Source organism: Anabrus simplex, chromosome 6 (assembly GCF_040414725.1).
Source record: "Anabrus simplex isolate iqAnaSimp1 chromosome 6, ASM4041472v1, whole genome shotgun sequence".
NCBI lineage: Eukaryota > Metazoa > Arthropoda > Insecta > Orthoptera > Tettigoniidae > Anabrus > Anabrus simplex.
Window position 1 is genome coordinate 106356763 of NC_090270.1, and position 22277 is coordinate 106379039.

Sequence of the window (22277 nt, forward strand, 5' to 3'; positions counted from 1 at the left end):
CACGCCTGTTCGACCTGTTCACGTAGTTCTGCAAGAGTTGTGGGTTGACGAGTCGCACGTGTCAGTTGTCGTCCCATCATATCCCACATGTGCTCGATGGGAGACAAGTCCGGAGATCGCGCTGGCCAGGGAAGTTGCTGCACGTCTTGCAGAGCACATTGAGTTTCACGCTCAGTGTGTGAGCGAGTTTTATCCTGTTGCAACAACGCATCTCCCTTCTGTAGCCAGAATGGCAAAAACGGGTCTTACAACATTCTGCACGTACCGAGCGCCGGTCAGCGTTCCTTCCACAGACACCAAAGGTGAACGAGAGTTGTAGCTTATCGCACCCCAGACCATAAGGCCTGGGGAGGGGCCAGTCTGTCTTGGACAAATGCACTCTACGAGACAGCGCTCGTCAGGTCTACGTCGTACGCGCAAACGACCTTCATTTGCGTGCAGACAGAATCTGCTTTCATCGCTCAAGACCACGGTCCGCCATTCCACCTTCCTGGTAATCCTCTGACGGTACGAGTCGAGCCGTGCACGTCGATGCTGTGGTGTGAGTGGAAGACGCGCTAGAGGTGTGCGTGCCCGTAGTCCCACTGCTAGTAACCGGTTGGCAACAGTTCGTGTTGACACTTCTGGACTCACAAACCCTCTTATCTGTGCTGAGGTAGCTGTACGATCTGCCGCTGCTGTTCTTACAATACGACGATCTTGACGGACGTCTGTGCTGCGTGGACGTCCAGAACCTCCTCTGCGGGTGTGAGAATGTTCACGTGACCATTGCAACCAGCATCGTTGCACAACGGACGCAGCACGTGCAACTTGTGTGGAAAATCTCCGAAAGGGGCCAGCCGCCACTGGGAAGGACATCATTTGACCCCTGTCAGACTCGCTCAGTTGGTTGTAGGAAGCACGAGTGCGTCTCCATGGCACGACACCTGTTTGCTTCACACGTTTACATCACACTGAGCCTTGCAGCTGTAAACATTCCCTATTAAAGGGTACACGCAAATGGCGCTCTGGCAGCTGTGTCACTACACTATCTGTTGGCGGACGACTTTGAATCCATTATCAGTACATCTACTACCCCACAGGTGGCATCTGCCGTCATCGGATCAAAGTCGATGTCGTCTTTCCAGGTGTACTATTTCTTTTCGGCAGTGTACTTTGAAATGAAGAGACAATTGAAAGCTGATTTATTTTCACATATGTGTACCTCGTCATTGCTTTGGTGGTGGTGGTGGTGATTATTGTTTTAAGAGGAGGAACAACTAGGCAAACATCCTCTACTAACACTAATCAGAAGGACAATGGAAGAGGTCTGATACTCCCGAGAATGAAGAAACCAGAACAGAAAGGGAAGGGCCACAAACCATCGGGGTCGAGAGAGAACAAGAGTTCACTAAGGGAGTTCAGATAGGCGGTGGTGGTGATTATTGTTTTAAGAGGAAGTACAATCAGGCAACCATCCTCTATTTTACATAAAGACTCCGTAGGCATCGAGTGCTCTGATACCGTCGGGTTCGGAAAATAATACGAGTTGACCAAGAGAGGTCGGATAGGGTAGACGAAAGTGAGGAGCCTGGCACAAGTAAGTGGAAGCAATGCCAAGACTCAGCTAAGTGTCCCGTGGTCGCCAGCCCACGCTCCAAAGTTCAGAGTCCCTGGGGCCTGAAAGTGAGGAGCCTGGCACAAGTAAGTGGAAGCAATGCCAGGACTCAGCTAAGGACCCCGTGCTCACCAACCCACGCTCCAAGTTCAGAACCCATGGGGTCCCTTTTAGTCGCCTCTTACGACAGGCATGGGATACCGTGGGTGTTATTCTACCGCTCCCACCCATAGGGGGACCACCACAGAGATGTAAGAGTGAATGCATCCCTCCACAAAGGGTGGGATTGGCGTTAAGAAGGGCATTTTACAGTAAACCTGGGCTTATCTACATTAGTAACGACCCCAAGAAAACTGACAAAAAGGTCAGGATGAGGGTCGCCAACCCACGCTCCCAAGTTAAGAGCCCCCGAGTCGCCTTGTAGTCGCCCTAGTATTCTGTATGTGTGTCACCGAAAAGACAGATGATAAGTGAAGTGAGGATTCCGGTGCCCTCATGCGCTCCTATGTCCGCCGTGTTGTGTGTATTTAGTAGTTCATGGATTGAACTTCATACATACATACATACATACATACATACATACATACATACATACATCATGTCCGACTCGTTGACTGAATGGTCAGCGTACTAGCCTTTGGTTCAGAAAGGTCCTGGGTTCGATTCCCGGCCGGATCGGGGATTTTAACCTTCATTGGTTAATTCCAATGGTCCGGGGCTGGGTGTTTGTGCTGTCCCCAACATCCCTGCAACTCACACACCACACATAACACTTTCCTTCACCACAATAACACGCAGTTACCTACACATGGCAGATGCCGCCCACACTCATCGGAGGGTCTGCCTTACAAGGGCTGCACTCGGCTACAAATAGCCACACGAAATTATTATTATTTTTTACATCATCATTATATACTGTTATGCCTTTCAGCGTTCAGTCTGCAAACCTCTGTGAATGTACCAAACGTCACCACAATCCTCTATTTGCAACTAGTGCTGTGGCCTCATTTAATTATATACCTCTTATATTTAAATCGTTAGAAACCGAGTCTAACCATCGTTGTCTTGGTCTACCTCTACTTCTTTTACCCTCCATAACAAAGTCCATTATTCTCCTAGGTAACCTACCCTCCTCCATTCGCCGCACATCACCCCCACCAACGAAGCCGGTTTATGCGTACAGCTTCATCCATCGAGTTCATTCCTAAATTAAACTTTATCTCCTCATTCAGAATACCCTCCTGCCATTGTTCACACCTGTTTGTACCAGCAATCATTCTCACTACTTTCATGTCTGTTACTTCTAACTTATGAATAAGATATCCTGAGTCCACCCAGCTTTCTCTCCCTTAAAGCAAAGTTGGTCTGAAACAGACCGATGTAAAGAGAGTTTCGTCTGGGAGCTGACTTCCTTCTTACAGAATACTGCTGATCGCAACTGCGAGCTCACTGCATTAGCTTTACTACACCTTGATGCAATCTCACTTACTAAATTACCAACCTGGGAGAACACACAACCTAAATACTTGAAATTATCAACCTGTTCTAGTTTTGTATCACCAATCTGACATCCAATTCTGTTGAATTTCTTACCCACTAACATCAATTTAGTCTTCGAAAGGTTAATTTTCATACCATATTCATTGCACCTATTTTCAAGTTCCAAGATATTAGACTGCATGTTTTCGGCACAATCTGCCATTAAGACCAAGTCGTCAACATAGGCCAGACTGCTTACTACATTTCCACCTAACTGAATCCATCCCTGCCATTTTATACCTTTCAGCAGATGATCCATGTAAACTACGAACAGCAAACATGAAAGATTACAGCCTTGCCTAACCCCTGTAAGTACCCTGAACCAAGAATTAATTCTGCCATCAATTCTCACTGCAGTCCAACTGTAGACATAAATGCCTTTGATAGCTTTTAATAACCTACCCTTAATCCCATAGTCCCCTAGAATGGCGAACATCTTTTTCCTCGGTACCCTGTCATATGCTTTCTCTAGATCTACGAAACATATTACTGTCTATTCCTCTCGTAGCATTTTTCAGTTACCTGGCGCATACTGAAAATCGGATCCTGACAGCCCCTCTGTGGTCTGAAACCACACTGGTTTTCATCCAACTTCCTCTCAATGACTGATCGCGCCCTCCCTTCTAAGATACCAGTGAATACGTTGTACTTTTCCTGGTATACTAATCAATGAGATACCTCGATAGTTGTTGCAATCCTTCCTGTTCCCTTGCTTATAGATAGGTGCAATTACTGCTTTTGTCCAATCTGAAGGTACCTTACCAACACTCCATGCTAATCTTACTACTCTATGAAGCCATTTCATCCCTGCCTTCCCACTATACTTCACCATTTCAGGTCTAATTCCATCTATTCCTACCGCTTTATGACAGTGGAGTTTATTTACCATCCTTTCCACTTCCTCAAGCGTAATTTCACCAACATCATTTTCCTCCTCCCTATGAGCTTGGCTGTTCGCAACACCACCAGGAAGGTCTCCTTTTACGTTGAGAAGATGTTCAAAATATTCCCTTCACCTCTCCAGTGATTCCCTGGCATCTATTGTGAGTCGACCTGAATTACTCAAAACACTGTTCATTTCCTTTTTCCCTCCCTTCGTAAGATTCTTTATTACTGTCCAGAAAGGTTTCCCTGCTGCTTGACCTAGCCTTTCCAGGTTATTATCAAAGACTTCCCACTACTTTTTGGATTCAACAACTATTTGTTTCGCTCTGTTTCTTTCATCTACGTACAAATCCCTGTCTGCCTCGGCCCTTGTTTTGAACCATTTCTGAAAAGCCTTTTTTTTTTTTACGTTTACAAGCTGCTCTCACTTCATCATTCCACCACGATGTTTGCCTTTTCCCATCTTTACACACAGTTGTTCCTAGGCATTCCCTTGCTGTTTCTACTACAGCATCCCTGTATGCCACCCATTCACTTTCTATATCCTGAACCTGCTTACTGTCTACTGTTCGAAACTTCTCACTAATCACATCCATGTACTTCTGTCCAATTTCCTCGTCCTACCCTTATTCGTTTGCAGACAGATTTCGCTTTCTCTACCCTAGGCCTAGAGATACTTAGTTCACTACAGATCAGACAGTGGTCTGTATCGTCGAAAAATCCCCGGTAAACTCGTACATTCCTACCAGATTTCCTGAATTCGAAGTCAGTTAAGATATAGTCTATTATGGATCTAGTACCCCTAGCTTCCCATGTGCAGCGGTAAATAGCCTTATGCTTGAAGAATGTATTCGTAACTGCTAAACACATACTAGCACAGAAGTTCAGCAAACGCTTCCCATTCCCATTAGCATCCATATCTTCCCCACATTTACCAATCACCGTTTCGTATCCTTCAGTTCTACTTCCAACTCTCGCATTGAAATCGCCCATTAGCACTATTCTATCCTTACTGTTGACCCTAATCACGATGTCACTCAGTGCTTCATAAAACTTGTCAACTTCATCCTCATCTGCGCCCTCAAATGGTGAATACACTGAGACAATTCTCGTCCTAATTCCTCCAACTGACAAATCTACCCACATCATTCGCTCATTTACGTGCCTAACAGAAACTATATTGCGTGCAATGGTATTCCTGATAAACAGCCCTACCCCAGACTCTGCCCTTCCCTTTCTAACACCCATCAAGTACACTTTATAATCTCCTATCTCTTCCTCGTTATCTCCCATTACACGAATGTCACTTACTCCTAGCACATTCAGGTGGTAGTGTTTCACGTTGGTACCAACAACGTAAGGCAAGCAGATATAAGTACCAACACAGTTGGAGATGTGTGGGATCTGGTAAATGCAGCACAGGTGAAGTTTAAGAAAGCGGAGATTGTTATTAGTGGAATACTGTGTAGGAGGGATACTGACTGGAGGGTGATTGGGGATTTAAATGAGACTATGGAGTGGGTATATGGGAAACTGGGAGTGAAATTTCCAGATCCTAATGGGTGGGTAGGAGATAGGTATCTGCGCTCAGATGGCCTTCATTTAAACCGCAGTGGTACATATAAGTTAGGAAATTTGTTTGGAAGAGTAATAGGGAGGTACATTCAGGGAAGCGGGATAGCCTAGGGAGCGGTGATAAGGGAACAGGGAACTGGAAATCAAGTAGGGATGACATAAAATTGTTAGTGTTGAACTGTAGAAGTATTGTAAAGAAAGGAATAGAATTAAGTAATCTAATAGATATATATTTACCAGATATTGTAATAGGAGTTGAATCATGGCTGAGAAATGATATAATGGATGCAGAAATTTTCTCAGCGCACTGGAGTGTGTATCGTAGAGATAGGATAGGAATGGTGGGAGGGGGAGTGTTCATTCTGGTGAAAGAAGAATTTGTAAGCTACGAAAAAGTTAAAGATGAGACACATGAATTTCTAGGTGTAAGGCTCATTTCTAAAGATAATAGGCAACTTGATATATTTGGAGTGTACAGATCGGGAAAGGGTAGCACTGACGCGGATTCGTAATTATTTGATAGGATAGTCAGCTATGTGGGAAACGACATGGAAAGAAGTGTGATTGTACCGGGAGATCTGAATTTGCCAGATGTCAATTGGGAAGGAAATGCGAACGACAGGAAGCATGACCAACAAATGGCAAATAAGTTAATATGGGAAGGACAGCTGATTCAGAAAGTGATGGAACAAACCAGAGGGAAAAATATCCTGGATGTGGTGCTGATAAAAACAGATGAGCTCTATAGGAAAACTGAAGTAATAGATGGTATTAGTGATCATGAAGCTGTTTTTGTCGTAGTTAAAAATAAATGTGATAGAAAAGAAGGTCTTAAAAATAGGACTATTAAGCAGTACCATATGGCTGATAAAGCAGGCATGTGGCAGTTTCTAAAAAGTAACTATGATCGGTGGAAAACGGTAAATAAAAATGTAAACAGACTCTGGGATGGGTTTAAAGAAATTGTTGAGGAATGCGAAAACAGGTTTGTACCTTTAAGGGTGGTAAGGAATGGTAAAGACCCACCTTATTATAATAGAGAAATAAAGAGACTAAGAAGGAGGTGCAGACTGGAAAGAAATAGAGTTAGAAATGGCTGTGGAAGTAAGGAGAAATTGAAGGAACTTACTAGAAAATTGAATCTAGCAAAGAAGGCAGCTAAGGATAACATGATGGCAAGCATAATTGGCAGTCATACAAATTTTAGTGAAAAATGGAAGGGAATGTATAGGTATTTTAAGGCAGAAACAGGTTCCAAGAAGGACATTCCAGGAATAATTAATGAACAAGGGGAGTGTCTATGTGAAGATCTTCAAAAAGCAGAAGTATTCAGTCAGCAGTATGTAAAGATTGTTGGTTTCAAGGATAATGTCGAGATAGAGAAGGAGACTAAGGCCAAAGAAGTAATAACATTTACATATGATAACAATGACATTTACAATAAGATACAAAATTTGAAAACTAGAAAAGCGGCTGGAATTGATCAGATTTCTGGCGATATACTAAAGACAATGGGTTGGGATATAGTACCATATCTGAAGTACTTATTTGATTATTGTTTGGTCGGAGGAGCTATACCAGATGAATGGAGAGTTGCTATAGTAGCCCCTGTGTATAAAGGAAAGGGTGATAGACATAAAGCTGAAAATTACAGGCCAGTAAGTTTGACATGCATTGTATGTAAGCTTTGGGAAGGCATTCTTTCTGATTATATTAGACATGTTTGTGAAATTAATAACTGGTTCGATAGAAGGCAATTCGGTTTTAGGAAAGATTATTCCACTGAAGCTCAACTTGTAGGATTCCAGCAAGATATAGCAGATATCTTGGATTCTGGAGGTCAAATGGACTGTATCGCGATTGACCTGTCTAAAGCATTTGATAGGGTGGATCATGGGAGACTACTGGCAAAAATGAGTGCAATTGGACTAGACAAAAGAGTGACTGAATGGGTTGCTATATTTCTAGAAAATAGATCTCAGAGAGTTAGAGTAGGTGAAGTTTTGTCTGACCCTGTAATAGTTGAGAGGGGAGTTCCTCAGGGCAGTGTTATTGGACCTTTATGTTTTCTTATATATATAAATGATATGAGTAAAGGAGTGGAATCGGAGGTAAGGCTTTTTGCGGATTATGTTATTCTCTATAGAGTGATAAATAAGTTACAAGATTGTGAGCAACTGCAACGTGACCTCGAAAATGTTGTGAGATGGACAGCAGGGAATGGTATGTTGATAAACGGGGTTAAAAGTCAGATTGTGAGTTTCACAAATAGGAAAAGTCCTCTCAGTTTTAATTACTGCGTTGATGGGGTGAAAGTTCCTTTTGGGGATCATTGTAAGTATCTAGGTGTTAACATAAGGAAAGATCTTCATTGGGGTAATCACATAAATGGGATTGTAAATAAAGGGTACCGAAATTAAGACGGCATTTGAAAGAGGAGGGAGGTATATTAAGGGTAGGAATTGAAAGGGCGGTAGAAGGGAATGATATGGATAACGTGCTAAAATTAATTGAACTCCCTGTATGGAGGGTGGGGAAGAAAGTGAGGAGAAGGGTAGAGGGAAAAAAGAATAAAATGAATGGATGGTTTGATGAAGACTGTAGGAGAAAACGTGAGGTTGTAATGAGAGCCCTAGCGGAGTTTAGGAAGGAGGGTGTGCAAAAAAAAGGAAGGAATATTGTATATTGAGAAGGGAATAGAAGGAGGTATTGAATGAGAAGAAAAGAGGATGGAAGCAGGCGGAAGCTGAAAAAATAAATATATATTGTAGAGAGAAGAAATTTGAGAGGATTTGGGAGTCAATAAACGAGATCAGAAGAACGAAACCGGAGGGGAAGGGGGATAAAATAGGAGAAAACGAGTGGGTTAGGCATTTTAAAAGGCTTTTAGAAGGGGAGAGGAAATTGGGTAGAGAAATAGACAAGTCACAAATTGGAAGGGAACTGGAAGTAGGCATTACAATATTGGATGGGGAGATAACAAGGCAGGAGGTAATTACAGTATTAAAAAATGCTAGACCCAAGGCTGCAGGAGGTGTGAATGGTATTTCCAATAGTGTATGGAAAGAGGTAGGGGCAAATGAACCGATGTTGAGAGGGATTGTGAAATTCTTTAATAGGTTGCTGGAAACGGGGAAATTTCCTAGAGAATGGAGGAAGGGGGTATTATGCCCTATTTATAAAAATAAAGGAGCTAGTAGTGGTCCAAACAACTATAGAGGAATTACACTCCTAGACTCGCTGTCAAAGGTGTACACAGGGGTTTTGGCGAATAGGATAACAAATTGGGCGGAACAGTACGGTAGGATATCTGAGTTCAAAAATGGGTTTAGGAAAGGATGTAATACAGTTGATAATGTTTGGATTCTGGACACTTTGATTACAAAGTATGTGAGGATAGCAGGGCGTAAATTATATATAGCAGCGATTGACTTAGAAAAAGCCTTTGATACGGTCAGTAGGGAGGGGCTATTTTTGAGATTAGGAGAGGTTGGAATGTCGAAAAAAATGAGGGTGGCAATTGAAACTATTTATGAGGAAGTGTTTGTGATGATTAAATTGCAGGATGGAAGGTTGAGTAAGTGTTTTGAATCGAAAAGCGGGGTGAGACAGGGATGTAAGCTATCCCCGATATTATTTATATTATTTATAAATAATATTTTAGGGGGTCATGGTGGAGACGCATGGCAATGCCCTTGGGTAGGGAAATTGGAGGTTCCGGGGTTGCTATTCGCGGATGACCTACTGATTTTGGCTTTGATGGCAAATGGGTTGCGAAAAGGGTTGGACAAGGTAGTTGAATATACTAGGAAATGGTCTCTCAGAGTAAATGTAAGAAAGACTCAGATAATGGTGTGTAGGAAAAGGGGTGGGAGAAAGAATAAGGAAGTCTGGAGGCTGGAGCAGGAAGAAATTAAACCAGGGGGAAAAATTGAGTACCCAGGTGTAATAATTGGCAAGAATGCTTCTTGGAAAAATCAGTGTAAGAAGGCAAAACTTAAAGGAAGAGGAGCGCTTGCGGTAGTAGGGGTATTAGAAAAGAAATTTCCAGACGTTAAATACAAAATTCAGAAAACGGTGTTTAAATCACTGGTAATAGGCAAAATGCTATTTGGGGTTGAAGTATGGGGAATGGAGGAAGACAGGAGTGAACTAAACCAGGTGGTGGCGAAATTTAGCAAGATCATGATGGACCTACCGAATTGTACAGCCAATGCCGGGACCAGAGTAGTCTGTAAAGAATCGATAGAGGTTGAAATAGCTAAGAGGGTGTTCAAGTACTGGATTAGACTGGAGGAAGGGAAGGGTGGGGCGTTAGTACAAGAAACGTTTAAGTTTCAGAAAGGTATGACGAATGAAGGTTACTGGGTGAATAAGTGCAAAAAATGGTTACAAAAGATTGGATTGGGGGTATATGGAGAGGTCTGGGGGGATGGTAGGAATAAATGGGTATGGGAAAGGATAAAGGGAAGACTACTAGATATTGAAAGACAGAGCTTAATAGGGGAATGTAGAGAGAGAGTCTCTTTATCAGTATTAAATAAATTGGTGGAAGTAATAAACCCGAAAACGGATTTTGAGGGTGGAAGGGATAAGAGAGGTTTGTATTGGTGGGTATTGGGTGTTCCGAGGAATAGGGGATGGGTAGGTTGTGAGAATAGGGATAGATGTGTGTTATGTGGAGAGAAGTGGGAGGACCTGCATATTTTTAATCAATGCCGACCTTTGGCGGAGATAAAGATCAAACTACTAAGTAAGAAGGAGCTGCATATGGTAGGGGAAAGCTATAAGATAACATCTTGGTTATGTAGAGAGTGGGAGAAAGGAACGAATATAGAGAAATTCTTAAATGTGGCCAGAGCTATATTTATAAAGAAATTGAGGGAGTAACAGGGGTTGTGCAGATAATGTGGTTCGTGCTGAGGGAGAAAGGGGGAAGGCATTCTGCTCAGAGGAATAGATATCCGCCCTGAGAAAATGCGGGAAGGGTATCATGGTAATCATGATATCAGAAGAGGGGGCTGTAGTGTTAGGGGAAAGGGGGAGAGCACCTTGCCCTGTGGAAAGGTGATCCGCCTGGGGCAAAAGGAAAGCCTGAGAAAATTAGGTAAGCGTTGAGAAAAGGGGAGGTTGAGTAGGTTTGAGGGTAGTGTAAAGCTTAGGTGGAAGTAAAAAAGAAATTAAAACGAAAAAAAAGCGAGTTGACTGAGTGAACTAATGGACTTGGAATGGAGTACTGTCTGTTGGTGTGTAAATGAGGAGTGAAAAAAAAATGGATTGTTTAAGTGTATTTGTGTGAGGAGGGAGTATAAAGAAGGTATATGTGAGAGAATTGAGATAGATTAAGTGGGAATGTAGTTAAGGAGAAAATGTTGGCAGTATGGAAATTATGAAAGTAGGTCAAAACAATTTTAATGGTGTAGATGCCTTAATGAGGGGTGTAAAATTGAGGGATTCTTGGTGTTTATGTATTAAGTTTAATAGGATGGAAGAAATGGGATCTAACAGTTTGATGTAATTGAGGTGTTGTAGACTGAGAAGACGGAGTGAACTAATGGATTTGGAATGGAAACTGTTTGTTTGTGTGTAAGTGAAATGTTAAAAAAAGTCAAATTGTTTTAAGTGCGATGTAAAATAATTGTTAGTTGATGTTTAAGTCTGAAGCTTAATAAGGTGAGACGGTTTGATATGTGAAGTGTGGTGCGGTAGGTGGAGAAGACTGAGTGAACTAATGGACTTCGAATGAAAAAAGTTTGTCTGTGTAAAAAAAAAGTGTTAATTGTTTTAGGTGCGTTGATGAGGGATGTTAAATGGTTGTTAGCTGATGTTTAAGTCTTAAGTTTTATAAGGTGAGATGTAGAGAGCGGGAGTAGTGCGTGAGAGGTGAGGGTGACGTATCAAGGGAAGAGGGAGGGGTGGGGACTTGACCCCACTCCAAAGAAGTTAGACTTGAGCATGTCTGCACGGAAAGGAAAAGGATAGGGAAGGTAGTGTGCTGACAATGAACAAGAGTATGTGTGATGTACATAGCGGAAGTGTGTTGCAGGCCACCTGTTGGGTCTGGTTTCAGCCAGGGTGGCTTGTAACACATGATAAGGAAAGGAACACAGTGTTTGTCAGCGAGGGTCGGTGAGATACGATACCAGTTCTCACGTGGCAAGGCTGGTGGCTGCTGTAGACGGGTTGGTGGACGTGTGTTCCATGCCAGGGCTGTTGCAGCGACCAGTCTAATTAATTTTTTAATTTTTTTTTTAGGTAGTAGTCAGGGGTTGGGCTTTGGGTAGTTAGTAGTGCGGTATCGTCCTGCATGTGTGCTGGCTATCCGCGTACGTGTGGGATGATACTGAGTAGATGTAGAGGTAGTAAATGTAGTTAAGTAGTTTTAAGAGAGATGTAGTTGCTATTTTGCTTGTTTTCCTTTGTTTCGCTCTGTCTGTCTTTATTGCCTGTAAGCCGATGGTGTACACTAGGGTGGGCAATAAAGATATGTATGTATGTATGTAAAATAAAGGGTACCGATCTCTGCACATGGTTATGAGGGTGTTTAGGGTTGTAGTAAGGATGTAAAGGAGAGGGCATATAAGTCTCTGGTAAGACCCCAACTAGAGTATGGTTCCAGTGTATGGGACCCTCACCAGGATTACCTGATTCAAGAACTGGAAAAATCCAAAGAAAAGCAGCTCGATTTGTTCTGAGTGATTTCCGACAAAAGAGTAGCGTTACAAAAATGTTGCAATGTTTGGGTTGGGAAGAATTGAGAGAAAGAAGAAGAGCTGCTCGACTAAGTGGTATGTTCCGAGCTGTCAGCGGAGAGATGGCGTGGAATGACATTAGTAGACGAATAAGTTTGAATGGCGTTTATAAAAGTAGGAAAGATCACAATATGAAGATAAAGTTGGAATTCAAGAGGACACACTGGGGCAAATATTCGTTTATAGGAAGGGGGGTTGGGGATTGGAATAACTTACCAAGGGAGATGTTCAATAAATTTCCAATTTCTTTGAAATCATTTAGAAAAAGGCTAGGAAAGCAACAGATAGGGAATCTGCCACCTGGGCGACTGCCCTAAATACAGATCAGTATTGATTGATTGATTGATTGATTGATTGATTGATTGATTGATTGATTGATTGATTGATTGATTGATTGATTGATTGATTGATTGATTGATTGATTGATTGATTGATTTATTGATTGATTGATTGATTGATTGATTGATTGATTGATTGATCAGATGCATCCTCTTAGCTGACACAGCCAGTTCTACTTTCTTTCTTCCATAAGCCCCATTAATATTGATAGCTCCCCATCGAATTCCATTTCGTTCGCCAAGTTGTTTTCAAGGAGTCCCTCGCCTGTCAAATGGGAGTAGGACTCCGTTACTGAGCTCGTTAAATTCATGAACTTCAGTTTGAGGTAATTAGTGTGAGAGTGGTTGAGTTTTTTAGTGTTTGTGGTGAGTGAATGTTCAGGTAGATGTATGAAGTACAGTGTAATGACAGCGAAAACAACGTGTCCGCTCGTTATATGGTTGACACAGATTTGAGGGAAATTCGGGACGTGGTAGACCTGAGTGGTCGCCCATTCAGGCACTGGCCACGCCCAATGTTGCTTAGGAATAGCGATGGTACGATCCTGCATTATTTGGCGCATACTTATGTTAATAAGTTTAATGCATATGTTTAATGAAAGCAGCTTAATTATCGCCGCGGAAATCTCCTAACGTGCCAATGCATCTGGGAGTGAGTGGGTTTAGTAATTGAAATCGTTCGTGGTGGTGTAATTGTGGTAGGCATTGAAGGCGGATGTGTTATTGATTGCAGAAGTGAGTGGACTTGGCTTGGGAGAATGTTGTTCTTGGCGGGTTAGGGTGTAATCTTCTTGGTACCAGTGTCTCAGCTACACAATCCACCGAGTGGCCCTGGATTTTGACGGGTGCAGTCACCTCTTACGAAAGCCGGTTGACACCGTGGATGTTATTCTACCGCCCCCACCCAGAGGGGGTGGTCCCAGTTGACAACTAGTGGTTGCCACGTCAGCAGCGTTGCCAACCTCTGAGATGGTCAGGATCGTACAATAACCCCAAAAATCGTATTTTTTCAAGAGAGGATCGTACGACTTAAATTTATTTATTTATTTATTTTTATTTCATACCACCAACAGAGATGTTTCTCCAATTACAGGTGGCTTAGTCATTATGCGTTAATTATTAAAAATAACAATTGTTAGAAAGAACTTAATATCTAAAAATAAAAATATACAACATTATTAACAAGTAGAGTAGCAAACAGAATTTACAGCACATTAATACTTTTTCAAGTTTAAATATACTTACTGTAATATCTAAAAATTAAGTTAAAAAGTAGACTTTTTCAGGTTCGAAGTGGACTTATGACCTAAAATACTTAATATCTAAAAATGAATTAAAAATTAGAAAAACAGAAACATAAAATAAATTAGGAATTAGGATCTACAAAAGAAATAACTCCAATCTTAGACTGACACCAGTTAAAGAAACTGACATACAAAAGAAAATCATAGAAAGTAACGCATGAAATATATGTGTTTGGTGAGAGATGAGTTGTAGCAATAGGTATGAACAGCACATTAAATCTTAAGTGCAAATAGACATTAGTAATGATAATTTGTTTGCAGTTTTCCTTACATTTTCTTCATCTATATTAAATTATATGAATTTAAATAAAATAAAACACAAAAATGAAACACAAATTAACCAAGAAATAAGTATAAATATAGTATATATATACACCTATAGGGTAAACCTTCAGAAATAGTGAACTGAACTCAAAGTGCCCAGCATAGTGTGACCATTACTTCAACTGTGTGCCTTCTTCAATAATTTTACATAATAATTGTATCTAACAGCAAAGTCTAGATCAAGATCAGGAAATTTTTGAACTGTGACGTTATAAGTAGTGCACATTCTGAACAGTGGTGAGCTTCTATAAAATACTGTTTTAGAAATCGGAAGAAACAAGAGATGTCTGTGTCTTAAACTTCCTTTCCGGGTATTGAACGAGAATTGTTGTAGAAAGTAACTGTTATCTACCACATTATTGATAACTCTATGGAGGTATTTTTGATCATTTATTATACGTCTGTTTAATAATGAAGTGATGTTAAATTCTTTCAGGAGATCTTTATAGTGAATTATGCCGCTAGGAACAAACCTGTTATATTTTTTAAAGTAAAGATAACGTAAGAAATGTTTTTGAACTTTCTCCACATGGTTTTGATAAGATTTGTAAATGGGAGACCAAATTACCGACGCGTACTCAAGTTTGGACCTCACAAGTGTGTTGAACAAAAGTGTGAGGGCTTGGATATTATTCAGCTCTCTGGTGTGTCGGATTAAGAAGCCCAGTTTTTTGTAGGCATCATTAATTGTGTCATAAATGTGTGAGTTAAACGACAAATTGTTTGTGATGCGTACTCCTAGATCATTAATTGAATTAACCTGCGTCAGTAATTCGTTGTTGATAGAGTACACGTGTTCTTTAGGGAATTTTCCGTGTGTAATTTTCATGAAGCAACATTTCTTTATATTGAAATGTAAATTATTTTCTATACTCCATTCGTATAATTGATTTAAATCGCTTTGAAGTTTGTCGATGTCTCCATCACATTTTATTTCTTTGTAAAGTTTTACATCATCCGCATATAAAAGGCAGTTTGAAAACTTAACCTTAGATGGGAGATCGTTGACATAAACGTTAAACAGCAACGGACCCAGGTTTGAACCCTGTGGAACACCAGAATAGACAGAAAAAATGTCTGAATTACAATTGCGATATGCTACATACTGTTGCCTGTCTCTAAGGTAAGATGAAATCAGTGATAGCATTGGCGAAGTCATTGCAAATTCAGAGAGCTTTTTCAATAAAATATCGTGATCAATTTTGTCAAAGGCTTTCGAAAAATCCAAGTAAATTACATCAACATTTCCCTGCCTATGTAGAACATTAAAAGAATACTGCGCAAAATTAACAAGATTGCTTATTGTTGATCTACCAGGCATAAAGCCATGCTGATATTCACTTATAGCCCTCTTTACATGAGCGAAAATACGACAATATAAAATTTGTTCTAGGATTTTGCACGGAGCGCATAAAATACAGACAGGTCGATAATTCTCAATCATCTTATTGTCCCCAGATTTAAAGATTGGACAAACTCTCGATATTTTCCAGACTTTGGGAAATGTCTGCTTCTTAAGAATCAAATTATACAGTCTCAGAAGAGGAATGAGTAACACTTCAGAACATGCTTTTAGGATGTAGGGAGGTATCCCATCAGGGCCACATGATTTTTTGGACTTTAATTTCATAATAGCTGCTTTATATTCACTTGTGGTTATAAATTCTACTCCTAGGGAATCGTTTACCAGTAATCGCGGTGCATCAGGAATAGCGTAAGAAGGTGGAGAAGAAGAGTAAACAGATTTAAAGAACGTTGCAAAACCATTGGAGATACATTGACTATTATCTAGCGTTATATTATTAAGTTTCATACTCTGTAAGGGTGGATCTTTTTGAGTTCGCTTATTTTTAATAAAATTCCAGAATGATTTAGTATCTTTCGTGATGTTGTTTTGAATTTCAGAGATATAACGATTGTACGCTTTGTTGATTAAGGTTTTAACATATTTCCTGAGTTGTTTATATATTTGTTTACTATGATCAGAATTTTTTTGTCGTCTTCTATGCAATTCTTTCAACTTAATATTATGGATTATTTCCGAAGTAAACCAAACCGGGTATTTAGTTCTACAAAAAAATGCTCTTTTGGGGACCGTGGCTTCAAATACAGAATTTACTTTCACGTAAAAATGTTCTACTGCTTCATCTACATCTTCGATTTTTTCTAACTCAGACCAGTCCGTTTCTCGAAACATGTTATATATACCAAGAAAATTTGCTTTCTGAAAATCATACGCTATAGTACGAGTTTGCTTTATTCGATCACGTTCACCTCTTGGTTCTAGAAGAATTGTTAGTGCAGGGTGGTGTGGATCTTCTGGGACTAACGGATATTGCTCTCTACTCACAGTAACACCACTTACATTAGTTAAAACGAGATCAAGAGTTCTATCATTAACATTCAAAACATTATTGAGAGATTTCAATTGATACAGAGACATAAAATTAGCTAGGGATTTGTATGCGATTCCACCATTTAACATATTATAATCTGAACTAACTATTAATGGAAGGTTGAAATCGCCTACAAGTATGATATCCTGGCTTTGAAGTTTTTCATTAGATTCAAATAAATTATAAAATGTTAAGTATGTTTCTAGATCACTGGCAGGTGGAAAGTATACAGATACAATGTAGTATGTATGATGGTGCAACACCATTTTAACACATACTGCCTCAATATCCTTAAATTTTACATCTAGTTGCTGTGACATGATCTCCTGATTGACAGCAATAAGTACACCTCCTCCCCTCTTGGTACCCATTCTATCTCTACGATAAACATTATACCTATTATCCAAGAGTTCACTATTGCTGACGTCACTACTCAACCATGTCTCGGAAATTAACAATATATCATGTTCTGAATCGGTACTATTTACGCAAAATTCATTTAGTTTGGTGTTGAGTCCTCTCACATTCTGATAATAAATGGAAATTATATTAGAGTCCATTATGAGTTTGAGAGATAAGTCATTTTAGTTTAACCTGCTGACGTCTTCAAGTGTTTTCAGATTATACACGTACTGGTCCTCTTCCCGCTTGCGAAGCTTTATGTTGCCTGAAGGATCAACCCACAAATACGCGTAGTTCTTCTCATTCTTCAATCTGCGCGCATGTCCAAGAATCTTCTTACGATAAGGAGTTAAGTTCTGGTTTATGTAGATTATTCCATTACTTGGAAAGCCAAGCTGGGATGCGTTCAGATTCCTCTTCACTTTACGTCTCCGAATAAAGTTTTCTTTATCTGTTCTCCGCACAAACTTCACAATGATTCCCGCTGAAGACTGATGGGGTTGTTTCTTTAATCTGTGGCAGGTGTCGATCATTTCGTTATTCACTTCAATGTCCAATGCTCGACCTAACACCTTCACTAATTCCAGCGTGTCTTCTGTTTTCGTTTCAGGAATTCCATGAATTTCGATGGAATTCCTCCTACCATACTGGTCTAAATCGTCAAGCTGCAATGTTACGTTATTAAGCTGCGTTTTAAGTTGAAGGTTCTCCTCTTTCAGTTTGTCAATGTTTTCTAAGCACAGCGCTATTTCTTTTGATTGTTGCTTAATTAGCTCCGCGGTGGTGTCAAGTTTCTCATGAGTTAATTCTAAACTCTTGCCCAGTTCCCGTTCTGTTTCCATGTTCTTTATTTTCACGTTCTCTAGTTCCGTCTTTACACTTTTCATCTCTGTTTTTACTTTCGCTACTTCATTCTTCAACTCAGCTAGTAGTTGGTAGATATCACTAACAGATGGCGCCTGGGCTTTATCACCACTGGCTACAACCTGACATGTCTTACACTTCCATAACCGTCCCTCCGATTCTATAATGTCCACATCCTGTTCTGTTAAATCAACACATTTGCTGTGGTACCAACCCTGACATGCTCTGCACTTAATTTTCTGTGAACTATTCCGTTTGCCAATAGTTTTACCACATTTTACACATGAATTCATAGCGGAGAACTTGCGAAACGGTGAATCGATAGTTCAACGGCGATAGTACTCCCTTAGTTTGATATTGTCTGTTGGTAACAGTGCATTCACTACTCTTTGTTTACATCTAACCTACACAATCCGTACTCACTTTATTTGGAATTTTACTGTTCTTTCAGAATTTCGATGCACACGTATTTATCAGTCTGATAGTAAAATGCTAATTGTTAAAAGTACATACCTTTCTAGCTGCATACACAAGGTATAACACACTGAAATTACACAGTTTGAGGGAGCTTCACCGCCACACAACTACCTACCACACACCATCACCATTAAAATATTCGCTTTCTTAAGTCTCTTTACAGACGCAATAGCTCATTTACGCAGCAGCTTGCTTCTGAGGTGGTGGTGCTGGTGATTATTGTTTTAAGAGGAAGTACAACTAGGCAACCATCCTCTATAAAACACCAATCATAGAGGAAGAAAGGAAGGGGTCCGACACTTCGAAAAATGAAAGTATCGGCCAAAGCAAGACAAGGGCCACGAAGGGCATGAAAATTAAAGACTACCTAGGCCTCGCAAACCTAATACCGTCGGGGTCGGAAAAGAACAAGAGTTGACCAAGAGAGGTCGGATAGGATAGATGACAGTGAGGAGTCTGGCACAAGTAAGTGGAAGCAAAGCCAAGACTCAGCTGAGGGCCCCGTGGTCGCCAACCCAGCTCCAAAATTCAGAGTCCCTGAGGCCGCTTTTAGTCGCTTCTTACGACAAGCAGCGGATACCGTGGTTGTTATTCTACCGCCCCCACCCACAGGGGGTTTGCTTCTGAGGAAGTTGACTGGGTCGATTCTTGGTTAATAATATGAAATTTCCGAAATATCGAGTACCTCTGGTTCGGGCCGCACGTAAAAATGTACGTTCCGCGGATTACCTATAGCACCATAGGTAGGTGTCCCACTGCTGCATCTCCACGCTTAAACAAGTTAGGATGCAAAATAAATATAAGTCATAGTGCTAATATGTGAGGTACAGTATCAAGGATACGAAAATCATGTTTATTTAGATTACTCAAGAATCGGGCAATTTGTAAAGAAATAATCAGCATGAGATATAAAGTCACTGAAGTGACTTACATCATAGCTGGAAATCGTCACCATGATCATCTTCTATGGAACGTCTAGGCACATTCACGGCAGAAGATTCTGAAGTTCCGGTACTTGAGCTTGCTGGTTGATCATCCTTCTGAGCATGTTCTCCGACGGTTTGAAATCGTTACACGTACCACTGACTCGAACACACTGACTGACCAGCAAGCATCCATTCACCGTAAAAGTAATTAGGCTATTCCTGTTTTTTTACTTTAATGAGATTAATTTTGCTTGAATATTCTTTCACCATCAGCTCCCAAGGGAAGAAGTGACAAAACAGAGAGGGCAAATTCTGGAAGTGCGGGAAACTCACATTCATCAAACGTGTTTTTCACCTCCTGCAACTTAGCCCAAAGTTAATCTACAGCAGAGCAGGCTTTGATATCATCATTGACGTTGACAAAGGGTAAATTCCTTCAGTCATCGTCAATCTGCTGAAGTAGAATGCGATGATCCACTGATGACAGAACAGGCGCGAGACCGTGAAGTAACTCAGAAAGCAAAGAGCCCACCCTTGCAAATTTCCTTTGGGAATCTCATTATTCGAAAAGCCTCTCCCTCTTTTTCCAACTTGTCATCTTGCACGAATAAATGAAAGGAATCAAAATCTACACATTTTAAGGAAAAACAAGACAAAATTTACGATACGTCATAGGATCGTACAATAGGCAGGTTGGATCGTACGATAACACAGCATCGAATTGTCGTACATGTACGATCCAGACCGTACGGTTGGCAACGCTGCACGTCATTCTTACAAGCTATGAGTTTCTGAGCCATTTGTGAATTTCCTTTTCTTCTATTTGTTTAATTTTCTTGTTATTGTTTTGGTTTGTTTAAGTCAAAGCTTGTCGACAGTACTGATTAAGACAGAGTATAAACGATGTTTAGAAAGAGGAAACCATCTTAATTGACTTTTCTTCCCAACCATGTTGGCAATAAAAGTGCAGTATAAAAATTTTTCTCACAATATGGCTCATTGTATGATATACTTATTTTCTATTCCAGAACATCAACGTCGAAATTGCAAAATTGTTGAAAAGAGATCTTGGTTCCAGATTCGACGCTACAGCTCAGAAGAGTGTTGACAGAACTGTTTTAGCTCTTATTAATGCAGTATCTGGTACATCTTAAGTACAATATTGTACCCTATCCTGAGAGACTTGGAAAATATATATTTAAGTACACTTAACAATTTGTCTTATAATTTTATCTTTCACATATTTTTGTTAAACAGGCTGATATTTTACTGTACAATACTCTCAAACTTTTGACGATGTCTATCGCTTCGTTCCAGAACTGGGTTCTTCGAAAACAAAATGTGTGTGCCAAAAATGTGTATACAAGACTTGATGGTGACGGTGGTGGTGGTGATTATTGTTTTCAATTTGGATGAACAAATGGGCAAACATCCTCTATTAACACTGATCAAACGAAAGAAAGGAAGAGGTCCAACGCTTCGAAAAATGAAGGTATCCGAAAAAAGAACGGACGGGTGACGAAATGTGTGAAAATGAAAGATACTCTTAAACAAAATGTCGTCGATGTCGACAAAGAACAAGAGTTGGCCAAGAAAGGTCAGATAGAAAAGATAAAATCAGACATTTCTGAAGGGATTGTCATCAAAAGCAACGAATTTTGCGCATCTCGCTTTTGAATCAATTGTTTCAACAAAAGATGTAAGATTAAGAGCAGGAAAGTAACGATGAAGCGGACAAGGATATAGATGAAGTGGTATTTCTCAAGAATGCTAGAGAGTGATTTATCTTACATATTATACACCCATCCCCGACTGTCAACAACACAGACCAAAGTGGTTCTGAATGCTATGTGCGATGTAAATGGACTCGTTTTGTTTTGGAAAAACACCCACACAGTAACACAAACAGTTGAGGCACTGACACATTCTTACACTATAAAGCTCACAGTTAAATACGGATGGCTTTTTGTTGCCCAAATTATTCATTGTAACAGTAACCGACAGAAATTTTTGGTTCAGTGCTGTACAAAATGATGTTCCAAGCCGATAATATCATTGTCACTGCCGAAAATTCAGGAAAACTATTAGAGAGAAATAATTGAAACAATGGTTTAAAGAAACCTTCTTCCCACTCTCAGTCCGGCTCCATGGCTAAATGGTTAGCGAGCTGGCCTTTGGTCACAGGGGTCCCAGGTTCGATTCACGGCAGGGTCGGGAATTTTATCCATCATTGGTTAATTTCGCTGGCACGGGGGCTGGGTGTATGTGTCGTCTTCATCACCGTTTCGTCCTCACCACGACGCGCAGATCGCCTACGGGAGTCAAATCAAAAGACCTGCATCTGGCGGGCCGAACTTGTCCTCGGACACTCCCGGCACTAAAAGCCATACGCCATTTCATTTCCCATTCTCAGAAGAAAACTGCGCTCTGCTTTCTGATTCATGGACCACGTACAGTGACACAACTTGTATTGAAGGTATTCCTCCAGGCAAGACTATACAACTAGTCCAGATTCCTCCGGGTAATACGAGAAAAATCCAACCACTTGACAAGTTATTCCGACAGCAGAAAACTGTACACCGAGTGAGTGGCTATACACTTTGTGTCACGTAGCTGCCAGCTTGCATTCGGGAGGTATACAGGGTTCGAACGCCACTGTCAGCAGCACTGAAGATGGTTTTCCGTAGTTTTCCATTTTCACACCAGACAAATGCTGGGGGCTGTACCTTAATTAAGGCTACGGCCGCTTCCTTCCCAATCCTATTCCTCTACTATACCATCGTTGCCATACGTCCTGTGTGTGCCGACGCGACGTAGCCTAAAGCAAATTGTAAAAATGAAATGGAAAACTCTCTACCGCCACTTACCAGAAGAAAAGGTGTCTCGAGAGGATTTTCA

At 40.7% G+C, this 22277-nt stretch overlaps 1 protein-coding gene across 1 annotated transcript in view; it reads left to right on the forward strand.

The window, feature by feature from the left end:
- LOC136875512 (uncharacterized) overlaps positions 1-20560 on the forward strand; it is a 37845-nt gene extending 17285 nt beyond the window's left edge. Inside the window, exon 4 of the mRNA XM_067149060.2 lies at positions 20408-20560. Coding sequence (XP_067005161.1) covers positions 20408-20533 — 126 coding nt within the window. The 3' untranslated portion in view covers positions 20534-20560. The remainder of the gene's footprint in view (positions 1-20407) is intronic.
- The last annotated feature ends 1717 nt before the right edge of the window (positions 20561-22277 follow it).